Source organism: Mustela nivalis, assembly GCF_964662115.1.
Source record: "Mustela nivalis genome assembly, chromosome: 1".
Classification (NCBI taxonomy): domain Eukaryota; kingdom Metazoa; phylum Chordata; class Mammalia; order Carnivora; family Mustelidae; genus Mustela; species Mustela nivalis.
This window is the reverse complement of record NC_139020.1, coordinates 94,062,187-94,082,640: the sequence shown is the minus strand read 5'-3', so window position 1 is coordinate 94,082,640 and position 20,454 is coordinate 94,062,187. Positions and strand designations below refer to the sequence as shown.

Genomic DNA, 20,454 nt, shown 5'->3' with positions numbered 1-20,454 from the left:
ACCCTTTACAGTTATCTTGTATACCTCCTCACTTTGGGAAACAATGCTATAGTGGAAAATCAGAAGCATTCGGTTTCTCATATACTCAAGAAACTTCGTTAATGTGAATTGAACATGTTTCTCGTATAACTTATTTGAATAGTAAACAAAAAATCTATGCCTTCAGTCCTGGTGGGGGGGGTGGGGGGGAACAACTAAGAAGCTTCCTTTATTTAGCCTTTGAATCAGGAAAGGGGAAGGACATTTATTTCTTCAACATGGTTTTGTTAACCATAAAATTAACTTTTATTACATAGTACATAAAGGCATTTTTCATCTAAAAGGCCAAGATATTAGAGTTAAGGCTAAAATTCTCTTTGATCCTCCCCTCCCCATTACATATTTGGGCAAATCTGAGTTAGGAATTCAGACGGTATCCTTCCAGACTTCCTTCTCTGCAGCTGGCCACTGGAATCTGTTCCACTTGGTGTCCATTCACACTGCTCCCAGATTTCCTTCAATGTCTTGAAGCAGTAAGTCTTCCAGTCTTCTTCAAGGGGCATTGTAGGCTGGAGGACATCTTCCATCTGCAGCAAGTTTACAATCCCGCCCTCGCCTTCATTCCCTGCTTGTGTCAGGTCATGTGATCAGACAGAAGTGAGACTGGGGACTTCTTGGGTCCCTCCCCGGTACACTCAAAGAACATGCACATGGCCTTCTAGACCCTGAAGGCTATGTCACAAGCTTTAACTGCCCCCCACCCCCCGCCCATGGCTATCTTACTCCCCAGGTCTTGACGTTTTTGACGAGGCTCTCAATTACCCCAACTGGTACTGCAGCCTCAAGCAGCAGCAGGACTCACACGATGGCACTGATGAGTTTTCCAGAAACGTTTTTCCTAGAGTGAGCTCTGAGTCAGGTTAAGTAGTGACCATGCTCGGGGAGGAGATTTTAAGGAGCTGCAAACCCAGTATGCTCCCCCTGGTGGCCACAGGGCTGACTGTCAAGGCTACTATGGAGCTCAGGGGAAGGGGAAGGGATTGAGGTAAACCACCACAAAACCTGCTCTGCTATCAAGGTTCCAATCGTTCCAAGGCTTTATTGAGTTTATTTCCACACTTCTGAAAAAGCTGATGTTGGCATTTTTCTTTTTGCTACTGTTTTTGTTGCTTTTATGAAGTGGCTTTTCAGACGTTCTCCATCAAATTCTTGGAAGTCTTGCCATCCTCCATTCACCCACTTTTGACAGAGATGATGTTCAAGGCGATGCTTTTCCATCAAAGTCGTCATCCATATTCATGCCAAGAATTGTGTGCGCACGAAATGTGGTCTGCTGCACGGCCAGTGCCCCAGTCACGACTACAGCCATTACTGACCTCTGTTGAGCATCACCATTCCAGACTAAAACCTAGAGTTGCCAGGTCTTTCAAATTTAAAAAAAGAATGTCGAATTCCAGTATTTGGTATGAAATGTCCACATTTTAAATTATAAATCATTGACAACCGCTTCAGTTAAAATCAAAATACTGCACCAAAAATAACACACCTGTGGTGAAAAGATTAGTTTGGAACGGCAAGTCTTATGGAACACTGCTATGTGAACTTTTCCAACTAAATTAGTCTACTGCATTCAACAAATCTTTTTTTTTTTCTCACTAGCTTCTATAATGTGCCAGATAATGGGGCTCTATGCTGCAGAACTGAAGGAGACTTGCTGTCCCAAGCATATATTCCCTCCCTCCAGTCTAGCAGCAGAGGTGGGAACTTTTTTTGGGGTCACCATTCTGAATAAAGGGTTCCTATACACAGATCTAAATTGCTAGTTTTAATTAGCACAGGGCAAGATATCCTGAGAGGTTTTTTTAAAGGAGTCATTTGCAGCCCCAGCTTTGGGGTACATGTGGAGGGGGCAGTTATGCAAACTGGGGGTAGGAGAAAGATAAAGTTACATAAACCCTTTTGGGGCAAAGGGCCACACAGCCAACATCTGACCTCCATGAAAACCACCATGAGGGTTGAATTTCATGGATTTTTCTTTCTTATTTTATTAGCTTCTGTGGGAGAGCTTATCCTCTGGTAGCCTTTGAGATAGGGTGCATGGGAGGCAAATTTGTGAGATCTCACATTTCTAAAAACATCTTAATGCTACTTCACACTTGTCCAAGAGTAAGCAGGTGGGAAATCTTTTTCTTTCCAGTCTTGACATACTTGCCTCACTGATTTCTAGCTTGCAGGATGCTACCGAGAAGTGTAAAGCTAGTCTGATTTCTAATTCTATGTGACCAGTTTTCTATTTTGAGGAACTTCTCTTGGTCCTGGTATTTTGAGGTTTCATGGCGGTGTGCCTTGGTAGAGGTCCATTTCCATCGTTTGGGTATCCTCTCACCCTTTCCTTCTGGAAACACACGTTTCCTGATTTGTTCTCCATTTTCTCTCTTCTCTCTCAAGCTTCTATCACTTGGATGGTGAATGTCCTGGTCTGATCCTCATCTTTCCTCTTTTCATTTCTGTTTTCCTATTTTGGCGGTTATTCTTTTAATGCTAACTTCTAACCCTTCTACTGAATTTTTAATTTCTGGGAATATTTCCATGTTCTTCAAGCATTCTTTTTTCCATAGCAATGTATCCTCAGTCTAAAGATGACTCCTTTTTTCTCATCTCTCTGGAGATAACGATTGTTTTCTGAAGATGCTCCTCCCTCAGTCCCTGATTCTTCCAAGTTATCCACCTTGGGCTTTTCGTGTTCACCAGAGGTCAGGTCACTCTTCATTAAGCTGGAGGACTGGAAGGCTGACAGGATTAGCGAGGAGAGTTTCACTGTAGGGCAGTGGTTCTCAGTCTTGGCTGTGGAGTGGAATCATCTGGGGGGCTGTTAGAAAACAATGATACTCCAGAAATGCTCATTTTATTGATTTAGAGTATGATCTGCCAGTAGGGGTTTTGAAAATCTCCCCTGGTGATATTCCAGAACAGTGCCGGCCGAGAAGAGTCACCCAAGGGTGCGCGGCTGAACCACTTCATCGAAGATTTCCAGATCTTTCTTTTCGGCCCACGAGGCTCTCTAGGTAAGACTCTTCATATTCTCCTGTACACCTACGTTCACTGAATCCCATTTTTGATATGGTACCTCAACGATCAACTGTGCATTGTGTCTTCAAGTTTAGGGTCTTTCTGTTACCTCCTGAGGATAAACTCAATAGGATTCTGTGGGGTTGCGGCTGTCCAGTGGAAAACAAAACAGGGAGGAATTTATGGATCAAATGGCGTTTTAAACAGCTTTCAACTAGTAGTATTTTAGGCTCCTTTCCCCCTTCCCCATCACTTCCAAAGGACGTTTCTGTCAATTTTTGAGCCTTCAGGATATTCTGCATGTACAACGAGGTGGGGCTCATTTCTCTCCCTGTGAAATTAGAATTCAGCTTTCTTCAGTTAGGCTTCCAAAATGCTAGTGCCAGCAAGCTCTCCTCCTGTTCTTCCCAGTCTTAAAAAAACCAAATCCTTTACTGTATTCTCAGTGGAATGTTAGGAGCACGCAAAATTTGATGTGTTCAGTTGGTCACTTCTACCCTTAAGAACAGCTCCTCCTTCTTTGAAACAGTTTCTCCATATACTTCTTTCTCCCAGAAATAAAACAAAAAATAGGGATTCCTAGCAAAACAATCTAAACCAAATGAAACCATGGCCCTAGCAGGGACACTGTGCTTTATTGCTGCTGCTGTTGTTGAATGAGACCCAGAGCAAGGAAGAAGGCAGGCCAAACCGTGGGAAGTTGAGGTGGGGAGGGAATGTGCTAGGTCTCAGTATCCAGAGATAGACCTGGGCTCCTAAGGTTTGGCATTTGGATAGTATGCTAGGAACGCAGGCTCTGACAAAAAATAAATGGCAGCTCCTGGGCCTCTGTGGGCCACAGTCATATTTTAGCTGTTCTGTAAAGGGAAATCTGAATTTTGTTAGCTTCTTTGGAAACATGAGCATGTATGATTGTGGCCTGCGATCTTACAGGACCCCAATCAGCTGGAGCTGGGCTGTAACTGCTCCCTTGGGTGGCACAGGAAGCATCACCTGCCTGGCCTCCAAAGGCATTTGAATTTGCAACTTTGGGGATGTGGTTCAAGTTTTTAAAAAGGAACAACAGCAACAACAACAAAAAGCAAGTCCTATTCTTGGCAGAAAAACCCTACTTAAGTCAGAAAGAATTAAAACATTTATTGGGCATAAATATATTACATATACACTACAGATACAGTTAGGTATTACATATAGCATAGTATTTGCAAAATCTATACATTAAAATTGATATGGCAGTTTTAATACAATGTATATGAAATAGTCTAAAATTTACAATACAGGAAAACATATGATTATTTTTTTTTTCTCCTAAAGTTGAAAAGCTTGGAATGTATGTCCAACAGTGAGGTAAAACATTTTGTCTTTCAATTTAAAGAACTGTGCAAGGATAACATTCAGACACATTCAATTAGGGCACTTTTCAATTTTGACAGGAATACTGAATGACTGTAGCCAACGAAACAGAAAATGCCAACATTTCAAGTTGATAAGAACAAGATAGATAATATGAAAAAAAAAATCTTTTAAAAAAAGTGTTGAGACCATTTCTTTGAGGACAAAGGGCAGTTTGCTTCACATGACTGGAATTTCTTGTGCCAGGGATGAGAGTCTGACAGAGCGTCGGAAGCCAGCCGCTCACTCATTCCTACGTATCGCAAAAGGGCAAAGAAATAAGTTTAATATAACACTTTATTTTATTGTTCGTGTGTAACGGCAATGTCTACAGAGTTATATATCAATGTCACATATACATATTTGTGACAGAGAACCGTGCCAGATGGAGTAGTCATTTTTTGACCAAAGGGATGATAATGAATACCCAATCACAGAAAACAATAAAATAAAGTGCAGTCAGCTGGTCTGTGACACACTTCAGCTTTATGGTGGTTCAACAAGATGAAAATCTCAAAAAGAGAAAGTACTCATCGCAATCTGGGCCTGACGCCATTATTTCATGTAAAATGTTTCAAACCATTCCGAGAATTTCTTTATAGCAGCAGTTCTGAAGTGTTTCCAAAAAGGACCGATTTCCCCCCCTGCTGTTCAACATGGAATTTGTACTCTGTTGAATCTTCACTGCTTTAAAAAGAAAAAGAAAGCCTCCCCACCCATCCCCGCAAAACAAAACAAAAAACAAAACAAAACAAAAACACCCGCCTGAGATGGTCTCAGAAAATGCAGATGCAATGTTATAGTGGGTCATAATACACAATTAAGTAGAGGGTTGAGTTTTGGAAGGCCAGAACTTTGGCAAAAATATATTTACCTTGATGCCATCACTTTGCAAGGCTAATTCAACTAATTATTATAGTCAGTAACAAAATACAAAACTCTCTAGTACTTACTACATCAATATAGGCACACAGAATAATTCATTGATCGTAGCGCTTTCTTTCAAGAGATGATTATGGTTTTTTGGGTACATGTAAACGTTTCAATCACTGATAATGGATTTTTTTTTTTTTGGCATTTAATGCACTAGATGCTCTTATCTTTTAAAAACACAAGAAAATGTCAGAAGATTCGTAATACTACAGATGTTGCCAAGGAACAAGACTGACCTAAAATTACAAAAGTATAAAACACACACACAAAAAATAACATGCTACAAGGGAAAATTAGTACATAAGTACATTTAAAAAATTTTACAATAAATAAAGATTGCACTGTAATTGGCATTTAAAGTACTGTATGCAGAATATAGTATAAATAAACCAAAAAAAAAATAATGTTGGTTTCCCCATGACTTTGGTATGGGAATATCATAAGCTAGTACAGCATACTGCATCTTAAGACAACACAGACCAAGCACAGAATTGCTATGATCAAGAAAAACCAAGTAGCAAAAATATACAAAAACAGAAGCAGGGGGATACACTGTGTCTGTTGCACCCTTTTGGAATATATTTGCACCTCCAACTCTTAAATGTCCCTGAGGTACGCGAACATTATGGACTTCATATAAATAATCCAATGACTTTGGGTTAAAACTGATTATCTCATGACTCAGAATAAACATGCAAGAGTAACACTTTGCACTCCAATAGCACCTGTTGATCAAGGATCTCAAAGCACTTACAAACGTTAGAATCCCCATTTTATTTTATTTCTTTTTATTATTTAATGCACTGGAAACTGAGGCACAGAGAGGTAAAGTGACGTGTTCAGGTCACGCAGCAAGTTAGTGACAGATCCAGGGAGAGAATCTAGGGCTCCTTCACCCCCAAACACCCTGTGTTTACCACCATCTATCATTCCCTCTCCACACATGGCCAGGTCAACCCCACAAAAATAGGAACTACAAGTTTAGATGACTCTCTTTTGGGTTTTAACAGGTTTTTATCCGCTGTTAGATGAATATGATGTGCGCTGAATTAAGGTACTGAAATTTAATCACTTCACTGATACCTCAAAGAACAGCCTTACGGCAAATCTTTCCAAAACAATGAGCTGACGTGTAAGAAGACTGCTCACAATTAGTGTAAATCATGGACAAGGGGCAGAGGCACTAAACTGTCACCAGTTCTCGTCATATAACTCTGGTCAAACATAACAGAATATAATAACTCTAGTGATTAGATTAGAAGTAGTTATACACAAAGACAAACAAACAAGTTAAAGCAGCTTTTAAAACAGCTGAACAAGGAAACAACTAACTATTGCACAATGCCCTCTTAAAGTTACGGCTATGAATCGCTGGGGTAAAATCTACAATGTTCCATAATTTATAGGTGCATTTTGGTTACTTGATTTCTTAGACAGGCAGCTCATAGTGTTAAAATCATAAGAAACAGAGATTATTAAAACATTTCAGATTAAAGTACACATTTTGATTTAAATGAGCTAAACAGTTAAATAACTGAGTGACAAAATGGTTGTTTAGGGCAGCCTTATTTGAGTGAACACATCTTCCGTACGTTGTTGTTGCGGTTGTAGCTGTGTGGTAAGACTCCGATGACACTGAAATCCTAGACCTGTAAGTACACACACTGTGATTCACGTTCACAGAGACGGATGATCAAGACCAAAGAAGTGACTGGTGAATATAAATTACTAAACCGTAACATGGAAAAAAAAAAATATCAAAGGCTTGCAAAAGACATCAGTGAAAACAGAATAAAGGCAAATCTGAAAATTTAAAAGAAAACATAAGAAAGCTAGCTTTTGGTATCTGGTTTGCTTTTCTTCTTCTTTTTTTTTTTTTTTTCCTTTAAAAAAAAAATCCAGTTTAATCTCTTCCTAGTTTTGCATTTCAAAAAGGTGCACCAAAACACTGATATTTTTTTTTCCTAGCTAAATCTGTAAAACAAGTATATAAATCAAAGAACAGAAGGGTGTAAAAAGGGGAATATCTGAATAAATGTATGTATTAAAATGTGTAGCATTAATTAAATTCATACCTCTAGTTTTGTTGGGTTTGTTTACTTCATTAAGAAGTACTGTAATATAAAGGCAAATAAAATGGACAAAGTCGCAAAGCCAACCACAATGAGGGCTGCAAACTGTTCATCAGTAGGCATCATGCTCTTCATTTTGGGATCGTCTAAGCTCCCCATGTCCCCTGGCAGCATGACCTCACTTCGTTGTAATACAAAAGCCGCAGAGGGGCTGAAAGCTCCGCTGAGCTCCTGAGCAGTGTCTACACAGCGGCGGCATACACATACGCGGAACCGGTAGTCTGTGTTGGTCTGGAGGCCTGAGATTTGGAATGTTGCTTCTTCTCCCTTGTATACCTTCAAGGACAGACAGAGAAGTCCTGGTCAATTACTCTGGAAAAACAATAATCTGATAATCCAGGTCTATCAGGCCCCTGGTGTCTACTCCAGCATGACCAGAATTACCAAAATGGGATAGAAAGCTACTTCTCCTCGTCTGTATTTCAATCAACAGCAAAAGATGGATATTCATTCCAACCCACCCCAAGCAAATAGAATACAAAATCCAGTGAATGGAATCGCAGTTGACCAAAGTAATACACGTCTAATGAAATTTTAAGAGATTTGGCTGGTGAACAGTTAGAACAAGAAAGTAAAATTAACTGAATCTTTCCTGGATGAGTGGCACTGAGTTAGCATCTATAAAGTGCTTAAAACAGGCCTGGTACGTGGCCAGTGCACAGTGCACGATCTAGAATCTTACTAAAGCACAGCAATTAAGTGACAGGTGTTAGCATTTTCAACCTGGCTACAGGCTAACCCGGTAAAGCTGTCAGTTTTGCCCATTAATACAAATGCCCTAAAAAATAAGTATCTCCAGTGATCTCTACTTGCCAGCTGTACAGTTAGTGGGAATCTACCAATGCTGAGTGTTTTTAAAGTCTGGTGTGTAAACTTCTACCAAAAAATAGGACATTCTGCCAGTGAACACAGGTGCATTGGCCATGCACTTAGTGTTGGACAAAGAAAGACAGCAGAAGGATCTCCCAGTTTACAAAAGGGACCCAATTTCACTTGATATTTAGCCTTTTTCTTAAGACTTTTTTCCTCCCTCCTTTTCCATTTTCACAAGTAGACTTTGTCTTATTATACTTTTGTTTAGTGCCTAAGTGCCAGAAAACCAATTCTTCCTCTTTCATTGTTGCTTCTGCTATTCCTTTGTAACATTTTTAAAAAAAGATTTTATTTATTTGACAGAGATCACAAGTAGGCAGAGAGGCAGGCAGAGAGAGAGGAGGAAGCAGGCTCCCTGCCGAGCAGACAGCCCGATATGGAGCTTGATCCCACGACCCTGGGATCATGACCTAAGCCAAAGGCTGGAGCTTTAACCCACTGAGCCACCCAGGCACCCCTCCTCTGTAAGATTTTTAAGCATGCTCCTCCTGGCGCATCACCCTGTTTCTTTAAAGACTGTAGCAAAAGCATTAGCATCTGGAGTCCTAGACAGAACTGGGCTGGAGCAACCAACTACGAAAGAGTCATAAGAAGACCCAGACCGGTCTTTTTGTTCCAATGATGAGTTAGCTAAATGGATGGTTTAAGACGAGCTGGCTGTCAGTCATGATCATTGCCCCAACCCACACACCCACCGCCAGCTACTCGAGAGTTCTACCTATATACCATGATGGAACCTCTTTATGAATTCTTTCCCAACATGTGAGTGGTCTCAAGAAAACAGTGGTGTACATTTCTTTTTCTTTAAAGAGATCTTATAAGTATGAATGTTCTTCGCTTTCTTAATCTAGATTTAATTTCTTAACCTTATAGTGTTCAAGTTGCTGTTTTCTGAGAAAAGTCTTTTCTTGGAAACTGTTGGGACCATTCCTAAAGGGAATGATTTGTAACCCATAGGATGAGTATACCAGTTTGATAAAGAAGGTCCCTCAACACTTGCCATCCAAGTGTTGTTTGTTTGTTTTGAGCATTTAGATAGTTTCTGGTTTGGAGCTGTTATGAATGTTCTTACAGTTGTAAGCATTCTTCTTCATGATTTTTCATGATCCTCCTAGTGGATATATACCGAAGAATAGAATTACCAGGTCACAGGACAGGCATATATTCAGCCTTTTTTTTTTTTTTTTAAAGATTTTATTTATTTATTTCACAGAGAGAGATCACAAGTAGGCAGAGAGGCAGGCAGAGAGAGAGAGGAGGAAGCAGGCTCCCTGCTGAGCAGAGAGCCAGATGCGATGTGGGGCCCAATCCCAGGCCCTGAGATCATCACCTGAGCCTCAGGCAGAGGCTTTAACCCACTGAGCCATCCAGGTGACCCCAAGCTTTGGTTTCTTATCTGCAATGTCCCAGTTAATAATCTGTTCTGATTCTATGGCGGTAAGTCAGCACTGGGATGTTTATTAAGTTGGAGTAAAGTCTGCCATTTACACTTTTACTCCAAGATTTCCAGCTACAACCTCTTTTATTGATTCTTACAGAGGCCTCACTTCTTAAAATATCTGTTTGCATTTATCAAAGGTCAAAAGACTAGCTATGGGAGCTCTTCTCCACGCAACCCTGAGGAACTGGGCCTGGTCTGACAGGGAGTCACTGGGAAGAGCTTTCTCAGGCACAGGAACTGAATCAGGACCCCAGGTCTAAGTCCCCACTCCAGTACTTTCTAGGTTTGTGAACTTAGGGAACGATCAGCTTTGAGTCTTAGTTTTTCTCCTCTTTCACCTGGGGATAGTAACAATACCTAACCTCACCATAAGAGGGGCTGAGGGTTAAATGAGAAACTGGAGGTGAAGAGGGCTTTGTGAGAGAAACACACTGAAGGTAAGCCAACTGCCATCAAATTCAGTCCTCCTGGCTAGAGTTAAAGACAGGATCAGGGAGGCTGTTAATTTCTTAAGGACTCACAATAAGTAAGGACAGGGGTAGACCCCCAGTGAGATCCCACTCTTTTTTTTTTTTAATATTTTATTTATTTATTTGACAGAGAGAGATCACAAGTAGACGGAGAGGCAGGCAGAGAGAGAGAGAGGGAATCAGGCCCCCTGCTGAGCAAAGAGCCCGATGTGGAACTCGATCCCAGGACCCTGAGATCATGACCTGAGCCGAAGGCAGCGGCTTAACCCACTGAGCCACCCAGGCGCCCGAGATCCCACTCTTAACTCAAATACCCACGCTCACCCTTGGAGCTGCCCAGACCTGCATCTCCTATCCTCTGTCGGAGGGAGTGATGCCACCACTTGTCCTCTGCTTTAGTCCTAGTCTTATGACAAAAGTCTGACATGAGGTCCAGTTCTCTTGGCCTGGTTTCGTCTTCCCAGACAGCTCTACTGACTTTCCAGGATTTCTGGTTAAAACCTCCCAGATCACCACATTTTGGTTGCTGCTGTCCCAGACAGAAAACACTGCCTTTCCCTTTTATGGTATGGAAAGCAGTCCTTCCACTCCCTACCCCCTACCTGTTTGTGCCAAGCAAAGGCTTGGTGAGAGTTTCTGGAACGTGGCCTCTTACTTTCTGCCATCAAACAATGACCTCCTGGCAGAACACCAGTTACTAACCTATCCCCACAGATGTTTCTGAGACTTTTGGGAAGGGGATATAAATGCTGACTTCTGTTTAAATGAATTCTATGGTTTCCAGAGTTTGCAAAATTAGAGCTTTTGAAGAAAGCTGGCGCAGAAGGACATTTTATTTTCTAGGAGCCCAGTTCATGGAATCTTGAAAAAAGAGACCTCATATTTTCGTTTCAATGGCTCTGCTGAACTCTAATCCCTGGAATGGATATCTCTGAAAATGTATTTAGAGAAAAAAGGAATGCTGCTTTTCTCATACTATGTGGCAAAAAGCTTAATGAAGGAAAAGGATATCTAATTGGAGGGAACTTCCTAATGACAAATCCAATTAAAACAGAGCCTTCAACTTGTAAATGTTTCTCTTTTTGTCATTCTTGGTTTTTTTTTTTAAAGATTTTATTTATTTATCAGAGAGAGAGAGAGAGAGAGAGAGAGCAAGCACAGGCAGACAGAATGGCAGGCAGAGGCAGAGGGAGAAGCAGGCTCCCTGCCGAGCAAGGAGCCTGATGTGGGACTCAATCCCAGGACGCTGGGATCAAGACCTGAGCCAAAGGCAGCTGCTTAACCAACTGAGCCACCCAGGCGTCCCCATTCTTGTTGTTTTAACTGGAACAGCTCCCCCCTTTTACAAGCACTGCCAACACAAAAATCTTAAAAAACCAACCAACCAACCAACCAACCAACCAAGCTACACATATGGAGTGTGGGACTGTGTTCTAGCAATGCCACAGCAACCTGCACTATGGGTGGCCTGAATTAAGTAGATGCTCAGTAAATGTTCTCTCATTAGAACCCTCAATGAGTCCAGAGTAGATACTCTTCTACCACAGTGCTTGAAGAGAGGACAATTACCAGAACTCCATAAACATGAACATACACTCACAGCACAGAGGCAAGAGAAAAGTTTTTTGTACAGGAGTGCAGCCATCATTGTAAAGAAATGGACTCACTAACAATATGTTGTTTTCAGTGTAGTGATAGAAAATATAGAGTTTCTAGTATATTTCAGAAATGGCCAACAATGCTTTCAAGCCTTTTGGATTAATCCTTAGCTACGGAAAAGTTAAAACAATCCCACTGCCCCCTTTCCCGTGGATTCTGGTTCCTGGGGTTGGAGCTAACGGATTTGTTTTGGTGGAAACTGTCACAGCCTGGGGGAGGGGGGGGGTCACTGAACTACATGTTCATCCTGTCTGCCACACACCTGTGCCTTGACTAAAGTGACTTTTCAGGGGACTGTGCAGCTCCCCACCCCAGGATGGCAGCCTGTGCGCCCTGGGTCCCTTTATTTTCATTCACTCTGACAGGGGCACCATTACGGGTTTTTCCTCCTGCCTCAACCCAATTTAAAAGGCACGGTTCCACTTAAGATTGTCTTTATTGAAGTAACCAATCATAATATCACAAGAAGTAGATAAGCGATATAATTTTTATAAAGACTGTTTCTGTTCTTGATTTGATGTATGATATATTTTAAAGTAATTTTGACATGTTTATTCCAAAGAGGAGGATTTAAAGTAATACCCAGATAACTAAACTGAAGAATCTGTGACCCTGAATTCAGAACAACATGCTGTGGAGTTGGAATCCTTTATTCCAGCGAGTATTTTGGGGAGAACCACTGGGGGCCTGCCTCGGGCCCAGGGCCTGCGTCTCTTAATTAACACTGCCACTCGCCAGGACTGCAAAGGGAGACATACTGGCACAGCACGGTCATTTACACAGCACATTCTCACCACTGAAGGGTTGGAAGCTCCCAGTGACCCTGAGTTAGATAGAGGATGTGTGTCCCTCCTTGTACAACAAAGTGGCTGAGGCTCAGTGAGGTGAATTAATTTTTCTCCTATCACATGACTGCGGAATACCCTCCAGCTCAACAGGGAGCTCACTAACCTGTAAGCCTCCTTTGTAGTGGGTGCAGTGCGGGGTGGCCCTTGAGGTCCCTGAGCTGAGGAGGGCAGGTAAGGGGCTGTTACTGAACTGTTTCTTGATGGTCTGCTGTTCTCACCCCAACGGGTCTAGAAAGCTAAGAGCACTGACCATGGTTTTCTGTTATACACTGGACATCCCTCATAGTACAGAGCACCCAAAAGTTTCTCAATAAACCAGGGCCCGATACCTGGGCTCCCTGAAACTGAAGATGTATTTGTTTCATGCATTTTAAATGGATGTATGAGCAATTTTCTGATGGCCGTCATCAGATACTTACAGAAGTTAAAAACCTAAGACAATTAAGAACCCGTAAAATGATGGCTTTTAAATTCCCCCATGTTGATCTATTATTTTGCTTTACGACCCTTGACACAGACAAAAATTTAAAAAAACTGTGTTAGAGAATTAAATGGAAATACATTAAAAAATACGTTAAGCTCTAAGATTTTCAAACAATTGTGTATGGAAAGACCTTTGCTCACAGTACCTAATATGATGCCACAAAGAATCAGTACAAGTCCCCATACTATCATCTAAAATGATACAAAGTGAAAATTTATTTATACAAAGATGCTATCAAATTAACTGTAAAGGTCCATAAAGTTTCAGATGCTTTAAAGCTTTTCTTAATGCAACAAACCTGAGCACTAAGAATATTAATCACTTGCCAAAAATTTTGTCCCCTAACAGTCAATACTTTGTTAGTTTGTTGCTCTTTCCTCATCTCCATTGTTTAAATATTTTTTGTACAAATTATTGCAGTCTGAACAGGGACATGAATATGAATAATCTTTCATTACATTCTTATGTAGATATCAAACTGTTTTATATCTTGTGAAAAAAAATTAGTCACCTGCATATACATATAATTTTCAGGCTTTTCTAGAATGCTTTATAATTAATACCATCTGAAAAGAAGTTTTAAGCTTCTTGGAAAAAGCATGTGTATCAATGGCAGAAAAGCCAAATCAACATGTGTATGCATCCTAATATAGAGTAAAATTTTAGATGAGGATTTACTACTTGAAGAGCTTGTTTTATGATTAAAGCCAGCTGCTCACCTCATATTGTGATAGTTGAACAAAAGCAAGCTAATAAGCTAGAACCAAGGCAAAATTGAAGTCAATGTTTCAAGCAAAACATCCGAGAGAGCTCTGGTGCCTTCATTTGCCTACAAACCCAAGTCTGGGAAGAGGAAAGACCCTTCCTGTTAGAGGTGGTTTTTTTTTTTTCACCTAAGTTACCACCCCACGCTGAAGCTTACTCTCATCACCACAACAGATGTTAAGTAACTCCATTCCTTTGAAACTGACTCTTTCATGCAAGCAAGAAACACGGACTGAGCGCCTAACTATGGGCCAGGGCCGAGAAAACAAAAATGAGGAACACAAGGGCGCACATGAGTGGATCCTGTCTGATGAGTGCTCCGAGAGCCGCAGCCCTGCCGTGCTATGGGCTCAGCAGTAATTACCTCCCATTTTCTTTTGCTTTGCTTCTACGTATTCAAAGCCTATTATCTCTGGACAATGATCATTTTAACCATTACTCTTGCAGCCATAGTATGAATAGGTTTCATTCCCTATTTCATGTCCAGAACAAGCGAATGGCGAACTCAAAACATCATGTTTAAGTTGCCGCTTATTGAACAGGGAGAAGAAAACAAAATGAGACAAAAAACAAAACCAAACTATAAAAAAACACACAAAAAAAACCCCAAAAATCCACACACAAAAAAGTCAGTACAAATTGTTCCTCACTCAACTGCAGCTTTTTATGTACCACTCCCTACCTTAATCATTTCTTGGGAAATGAAGTAAACACATGGTTATGTGAGGAAGGCTAGTCCCTATCTACTGAGCCTGCCCCACATACTATGTTTTCATATACTTCCAAAAAGAAACTCAGTTATAACTACAATAAGAAATTCTGAGGTATACACATGTGAGTAGGTACCATACTCACAATCAGAATTTTTATGTCCATGGGTCTAAATATATACCATTGAACAAATTTAAAAAAAAATTAAAAAAATCTAAAGATATTGGGATGCCTGGGTGGCTCAGTTGGTTGAGCAGCTGCCTTCGGCTCGGGTCGTCATCCCTGCGTCATGGAATCGAGTCCCGCATCGGGCTCCTTGCTCAGAAGGGAGCCTGCTTCTCCCTCTGACTCTGCCTGCCACTCTGTCTGCCTGTGCTTGCTCTCACTCGCTCTCTCTCTGACAAATAAATAAAATCTTAAAAAAAAAAAAATCTAAAGATATTAATCTCTACACCCAAAGCGGGGCTCAAACTCACAACTCTGAGAACAAGAGTCACGTGCTCTTCTCACTGAACCAGCCAGCTGTCCCAAACAAACAGCTGATTGAAAAGAGCCAACCTGCTGATAAAATCTAAATCAGTGATCAAATAATGCTATTTTTTCAACGTCAGACAGCAATCACTATCTTCTAAGAAGCAGAAATTTTTCTAAGTACAAGCAGAGAGTATGGTATGTGAATAAAATGTCTTTAAAATAACAATGACGAACATGGAGTGAATGTACTGTTGGGTCATGAATTATTCTTAAGTGTTAAATGTTACGCTGTGAAATTCTGTGACATTTCATCCTTTAACCATCATCCCATTGCTATGGAACAGGACAATGTTGCTGGCATTAAGATGACAAAATCTGGTGGGGAAAATTCCTAAGCTCGCTCTCGGAGCTGAGACCCTGCAACCAATCCTATTTTTTCTGTATGCTGAAGCAAACACATGATATATCACAAGACTGGAAAGTGAAACAATACAACAGTGTTTTGCTCTTAAAGAGGAATGATGGAAACTGGACAATGACATTGTTCACTGATGTTAATCAATACTTGGGAGATGTCGTAGTTAAAAACAGTGTTTTGCAAAACGTGGTTAAAGCAATTCATTCTTTATCTGCTTCTTCATATTAACAAAGTACATGAAATGTACCAAAATCTTCTTTGTTTTCCACATTTGCAAGTATTCTTCACTATTAAATAAGGAACATTAGCCAATAATTGAACAAAAACTCTGAATCAAATTATTTTCTACCTGTATCTGAAGCCTCTAAAGCTGAATTGAGAGGTCTCTACAAATTATGCTAATGTTTCAGAAGGTAGTTTCTAAGTCTGATATACACGCATGCCTCCATTAAAAGTTCTGGTAAGGAATGGGCTTCACCTTTTCTTAGAGTAATGGTATCATATCCTGATTTCACAAAAAGTTTTTAAGTTCCTGGAAACAGGAAGAAACTGATGGGGTATCTTAATCTTTTGTAGCCAGTGACTGATAATCTACAGTGTTGGAAGAATTAAGGATCTAAAAGTGTCTTGAAAAATAAGAAAAGCAAATTTTCTATCTGGCTATAGTCCAGTTATGTTCTCTCTTGCATGGGTTTATCATGGTGTCTGTAAAGCCTTGCTGACTCCAGTTCTGGTTCCTTGACCAGCATCTCCTGGGGGCTGGAGCCCTCCCCCGACACCTACAGCACCAGGATCTGCATTTGAACAGATTCTCTGGGGATTCTCCTGCACATTACAGGGTGACAAACGGTGACTGGAGCTGCTCAGTCACTGGCCCCCAGAGCTGACAAGTCCTATTCCTTCTCCTTCTGTTACAGCTCCTACAGAAAAGGCAGAGGGGCCTGGGGAACTGGTGGCTCAGTCAGCTCCACTTTAGGCTCTAGATCTCAGCTCAGGTCTTTTTTGTGGGGGCAAGGGAGGGCACACACTTGCAGAGGGAGAGAGAGAATCCCAAGCAGGCTCCATGCCCAGTAGTGAGCCGAACCCAGTCCCTGAGATCATAACCTGAGCTGAAATCGAGTCAGATGCTTAACTGACTGAGCCACCCAGGCGCCCCTCAGCTCAGGTCTTGACCTTAGGGCTGTGGGTTCAGGCCCTGCTCCCCCCCTGACCCCCCCCCAAAAGCTTCAGCAGTTGGGCTGTAAACTACTTCCCCTCTATAGTCAAACCACTGGCACTCTGATTTTCAACTGCATAAAGACTTTGATTACTTGTAAACAGCACTGCCAATATAAAATACAAATACAGAATTTAAAGCTCTTTATAAGGTCATGCTTGAGAACTAAAAATTTAATACCTCCACAGACAAAATGTAAACTAGGGCTTACGTAAAGGGGTGGGTGTTAGGTAGTTCCTATGACCGATCTGAAGAAAACTGCCCCTTACCAGTCACTGAATTGCTCACGGCAGGAGGCAGAGGCCAGACTGACAAGCCACACACATGCCATACACACTAGTTCTTACCTGTTTGTACTCAGATTCTCTTCCAACCAACACCTGCAGGATGTAGTGGACCGGGTCCCCTTTCATTGGTGGTACCGTCTCCCAGAAGATTTCACAAGAATTTCCTTCCAACTGTGTTACTCGAGGTGCTGAAATACAAATCCACATGTTTAAACTCAAAATTCAAAGTATCACAGTAACCGCCAACATTTTGTAATTTAGAGTGGGAGTGTGCTTGTGTCTGCTCTGAGAGGAGTATATTTGCCCAGCCTCCTAGAGGACCTGTAGGGCACCCTTCACACAGAGAAGCTACTCCGTGACTAGCAAGCTATTGGTGAAAAAAATTCCTTTGCTCCTTATCCTATTAATAATAACTGCTTGGCCTGGATTGCATTTATTTATTTATTTATAAAGATTTTATTTATTTATTTGACAGAGAGAGATCACAAGTAGGCAGAGAGGCAGGCAGAGAGAGAGAGAGGAGGAAGCAGGCTCCCTGCTGAGCAGAAAGCCCGATGCGGGACTCGATCCCAAGACCCTGGGATCATGACCTGAGCCGAAGGCAGAGGCTTAACCCACTGAGCCACCCAGGCGGCCCGCATTTATTTTTTAATTAAAAGAATTTTTTAAAAAAAGATTTTCACTTATTTCAGACAGAGAAAGAAAGAGTGCACACATGAGACAGTGGAAGGGCAGAGGGAGAGGGAGAAGCAGACTTCCCACTGAGCAGGGAGCCAGCCCTGGGGCTCAATCCCAGGATCCCTGGGATGACCTGAGCCAAAGGCAGCAGCTTAACTGACTGAGCCACCCAGTTTTGTTTTCAATACTACTAAGCATGTTCCGTGATGAGGCCCTGAGCTGAGACTTTAGAGAATGCAAACAGGGGCTGTACACCCTACTTTCAAGGGAATTAAGATCAAGCTGAGGGAAGAGGCGAGCAAGGCAGGAGACAAATACAAATAGAACAAAATGTGAAGGCGATTAAACAGGGGTGTATGGACAACAGAGGAGGGACAGTCTGATCTATGTGAGTCTGAGGAAGGTTTGAGAAGCAGGTGACATGTGAGATTAAGTCCCAGAGATTGGCCAGCATTGACAGAAACCCTTTAAAAATCAAGTTATCTATTTGTATTTTTTTAGTTCGTTTTTCACCTACTAGACTCATTAATTCTGTTTTTTTTTTCTTTAAAAAATTCTTTTCTTTTTTTAAAGAGTCTATTCATTTGAGAGAGAGAGAACACAAGCAGTGTGTGTGGGAGGGGTGGCAGCAGAGGGAGAGGGAGAAGCAGGCTCTCTGCTGAGCAAGGAGCCCAACACAGGACTCGTTCCCAGGACCCCAGGATCACAGCCTGAGCCAAAGGCAGACGCCAAACCGACTGAGCCGCCCAAGCACCCTCATAATTCTGGTTTAAAGGAAAACTGTATTAGTTTATAGTAAAGCATGTGAAATGTTATAGAATTGAATTTTTTTTTCTCACAGCTTATGCTATATCTCTACAGTTTAATTCAATACCTGAGATTTTCCTACTTTGTAACTAGAATGCATTACTCCTCTCTGAACCCTCTTCCTCTTAAAATTCTTTAGAAGCAGCGCTTTCTACTTGGGATTCTGTACAATACTGCTTCAGAAAAATACAGGTTTTCTTAAAAATAAGTTGCAATTAGTTGGCCAAAACTCCATGCAATTTTTGGAAAAAATGAGGGACCCTATGAGACCAAACAGCCCTCCAGCTAAGACAACTTCCTGACCCAAAGAGGAAGAGGATCTGATCAATGTGGCAGTGGCAGGAAACTGCCCTTCTGAAGAAAATGTACATGAAAGTCAAGTGCTTTTTACTCAGTGTTCCACTGTCCATGAATTGAATCTCTACCAACAACCCCCCAGACAAAGGGAGTGTCACAAAGACCCCTGACGTCTGCCAGCTGGTAAATTGTGGCCAGCCCTTCTTGTCACAGCAAACCTATCTGTCCCGGTGGGTTCGGGAATCTCTTCCATTACGGCCACCAGGCGAAGCTGTACCAAAGGGCTGGGCCACTTAGTACCCAAGTGACACATGAGCCCTTGCATGGGTACACCCATTTGTCCTAGTTTGGCACTCACATAGAGAAGCGATTGCCAAAGAACTTCTGGACTGCGGAGGGGAGGGAGCTACCATCAAGCACCCTGGAAGGAGCTAGAGGAAACCTTCACAGACTCCAAACCAGACCCTGACCTAGGCCCCGAGGTGTCTCTCCCTCTGTGTGGACCCTGCCCTGGCCAAAGCAGAAACAGCCCCTCTTCCCCCATCTGATATGAAGCACCGAGTCAAATGGCCTTGCTCCTGGGGCCACACATACAAAGGACCTTTTTTCAAGGTTGCGCTCATCCCCCTGGTCATCCAGTAATACATAGCAAACCCCCACTTTTACCCAGATAAAACCTAGTTCAGGTAAGCTGCCTGTGTGTCCGTCAGCCTCGGGTTATTTTGGGCAGTGGATGGAAAGAGCCACCAGCGTTGCCCACCCCTGCAGTGGCCACAGGGACCTTCATCGGAATCATCCTTTTGGGGTAAGAGCGTACAGGCTCAGGAGGCCATGGCGGGTGGGGGGGGGCGGGTGGCTGGGAGGGCCGAGCCAGCCCCACCTTATTGCTGCCTGTCTATTCCGCAAGTCACCTGTGCACCAGGGAGACAATCGCTCACCAGACCCGGAGGGAGAGTCCATGACGAGCAGCTTTTGCTCACTCCCTGTCCCCACAAAGGGATGGAGTCAACTAGTCACTGGCAAACCTCAAGACAACTGTGCTCAACTCAAGGAGATGAGCACAGGCCACTGCGGCTCTTTTCTCAAAGGCACCTCTGCACAGTAAGAGTGCAGCTGGGGGACAGGCCGATGAAGTTGCCTGGGCCAGGCACTGGGCACGAGAGTCACCAGAAGGCAGACACCAACCTCGGCTCTTTGTGATGGTCTCTGGACAGGGAGAGCCTCAAGCCCTCCATGGTGAACTGTTGTAAGTGTATCAACACCAGGAATTCACCCTCATTTCTAACCCCAAGTGTGTCACTCGGTGTGGTCCTTTTCTTTGTCCACCTCCTGTGGGGATGAGGCTACATTATTTGCAGTAATTACTTATAAAGACCTGAGGAAAGGCCCTTTTGCAAGGAACCCATTCCCCAACCTTCTCTTTCAGACTGTTGTTAGGATTCTATGTTGCAGATGTTAGAAATATTAGAAGGGTATACATCAGGTCAGAACTGAGCCTCTTACTCCAAGTTCCAGCACTTC

At 42.2% G+C, this 20,454-nt stretch overlaps 1 protein-coding gene across 2 annotated transcripts in view; it reads right to left on the bottom strand.

The window, feature by feature from the left end:
- Positions 1-4,165: 4,165 nt before the first annotated feature.
- FNDC3B (fibronectin type III domain containing 3B) overlaps positions 4,166-20,454 on the bottom strand; it is a 342,975-nt gene continuing 326,686 nt past the window's right edge. For both annotated transcript variants that reach the window (XM_082688730.1, XM_082688731.1), the window contains exons 25-26: positions 17,212-17,339; positions 4,166-7,781 (exon numbers count right to left, since the gene is read on the bottom strand). In XM_082688730.1, coding sequence (XP_082544856.1) covers positions 7,470-7,781; positions 17,212-17,339 — 440 coding nt within the window. In that variant the 3' untranslated portion in view covers positions 4,166-7,469. The remainder of the gene's footprint in view (positions 7,782-17,211; positions 17,340-20,454) is intronic.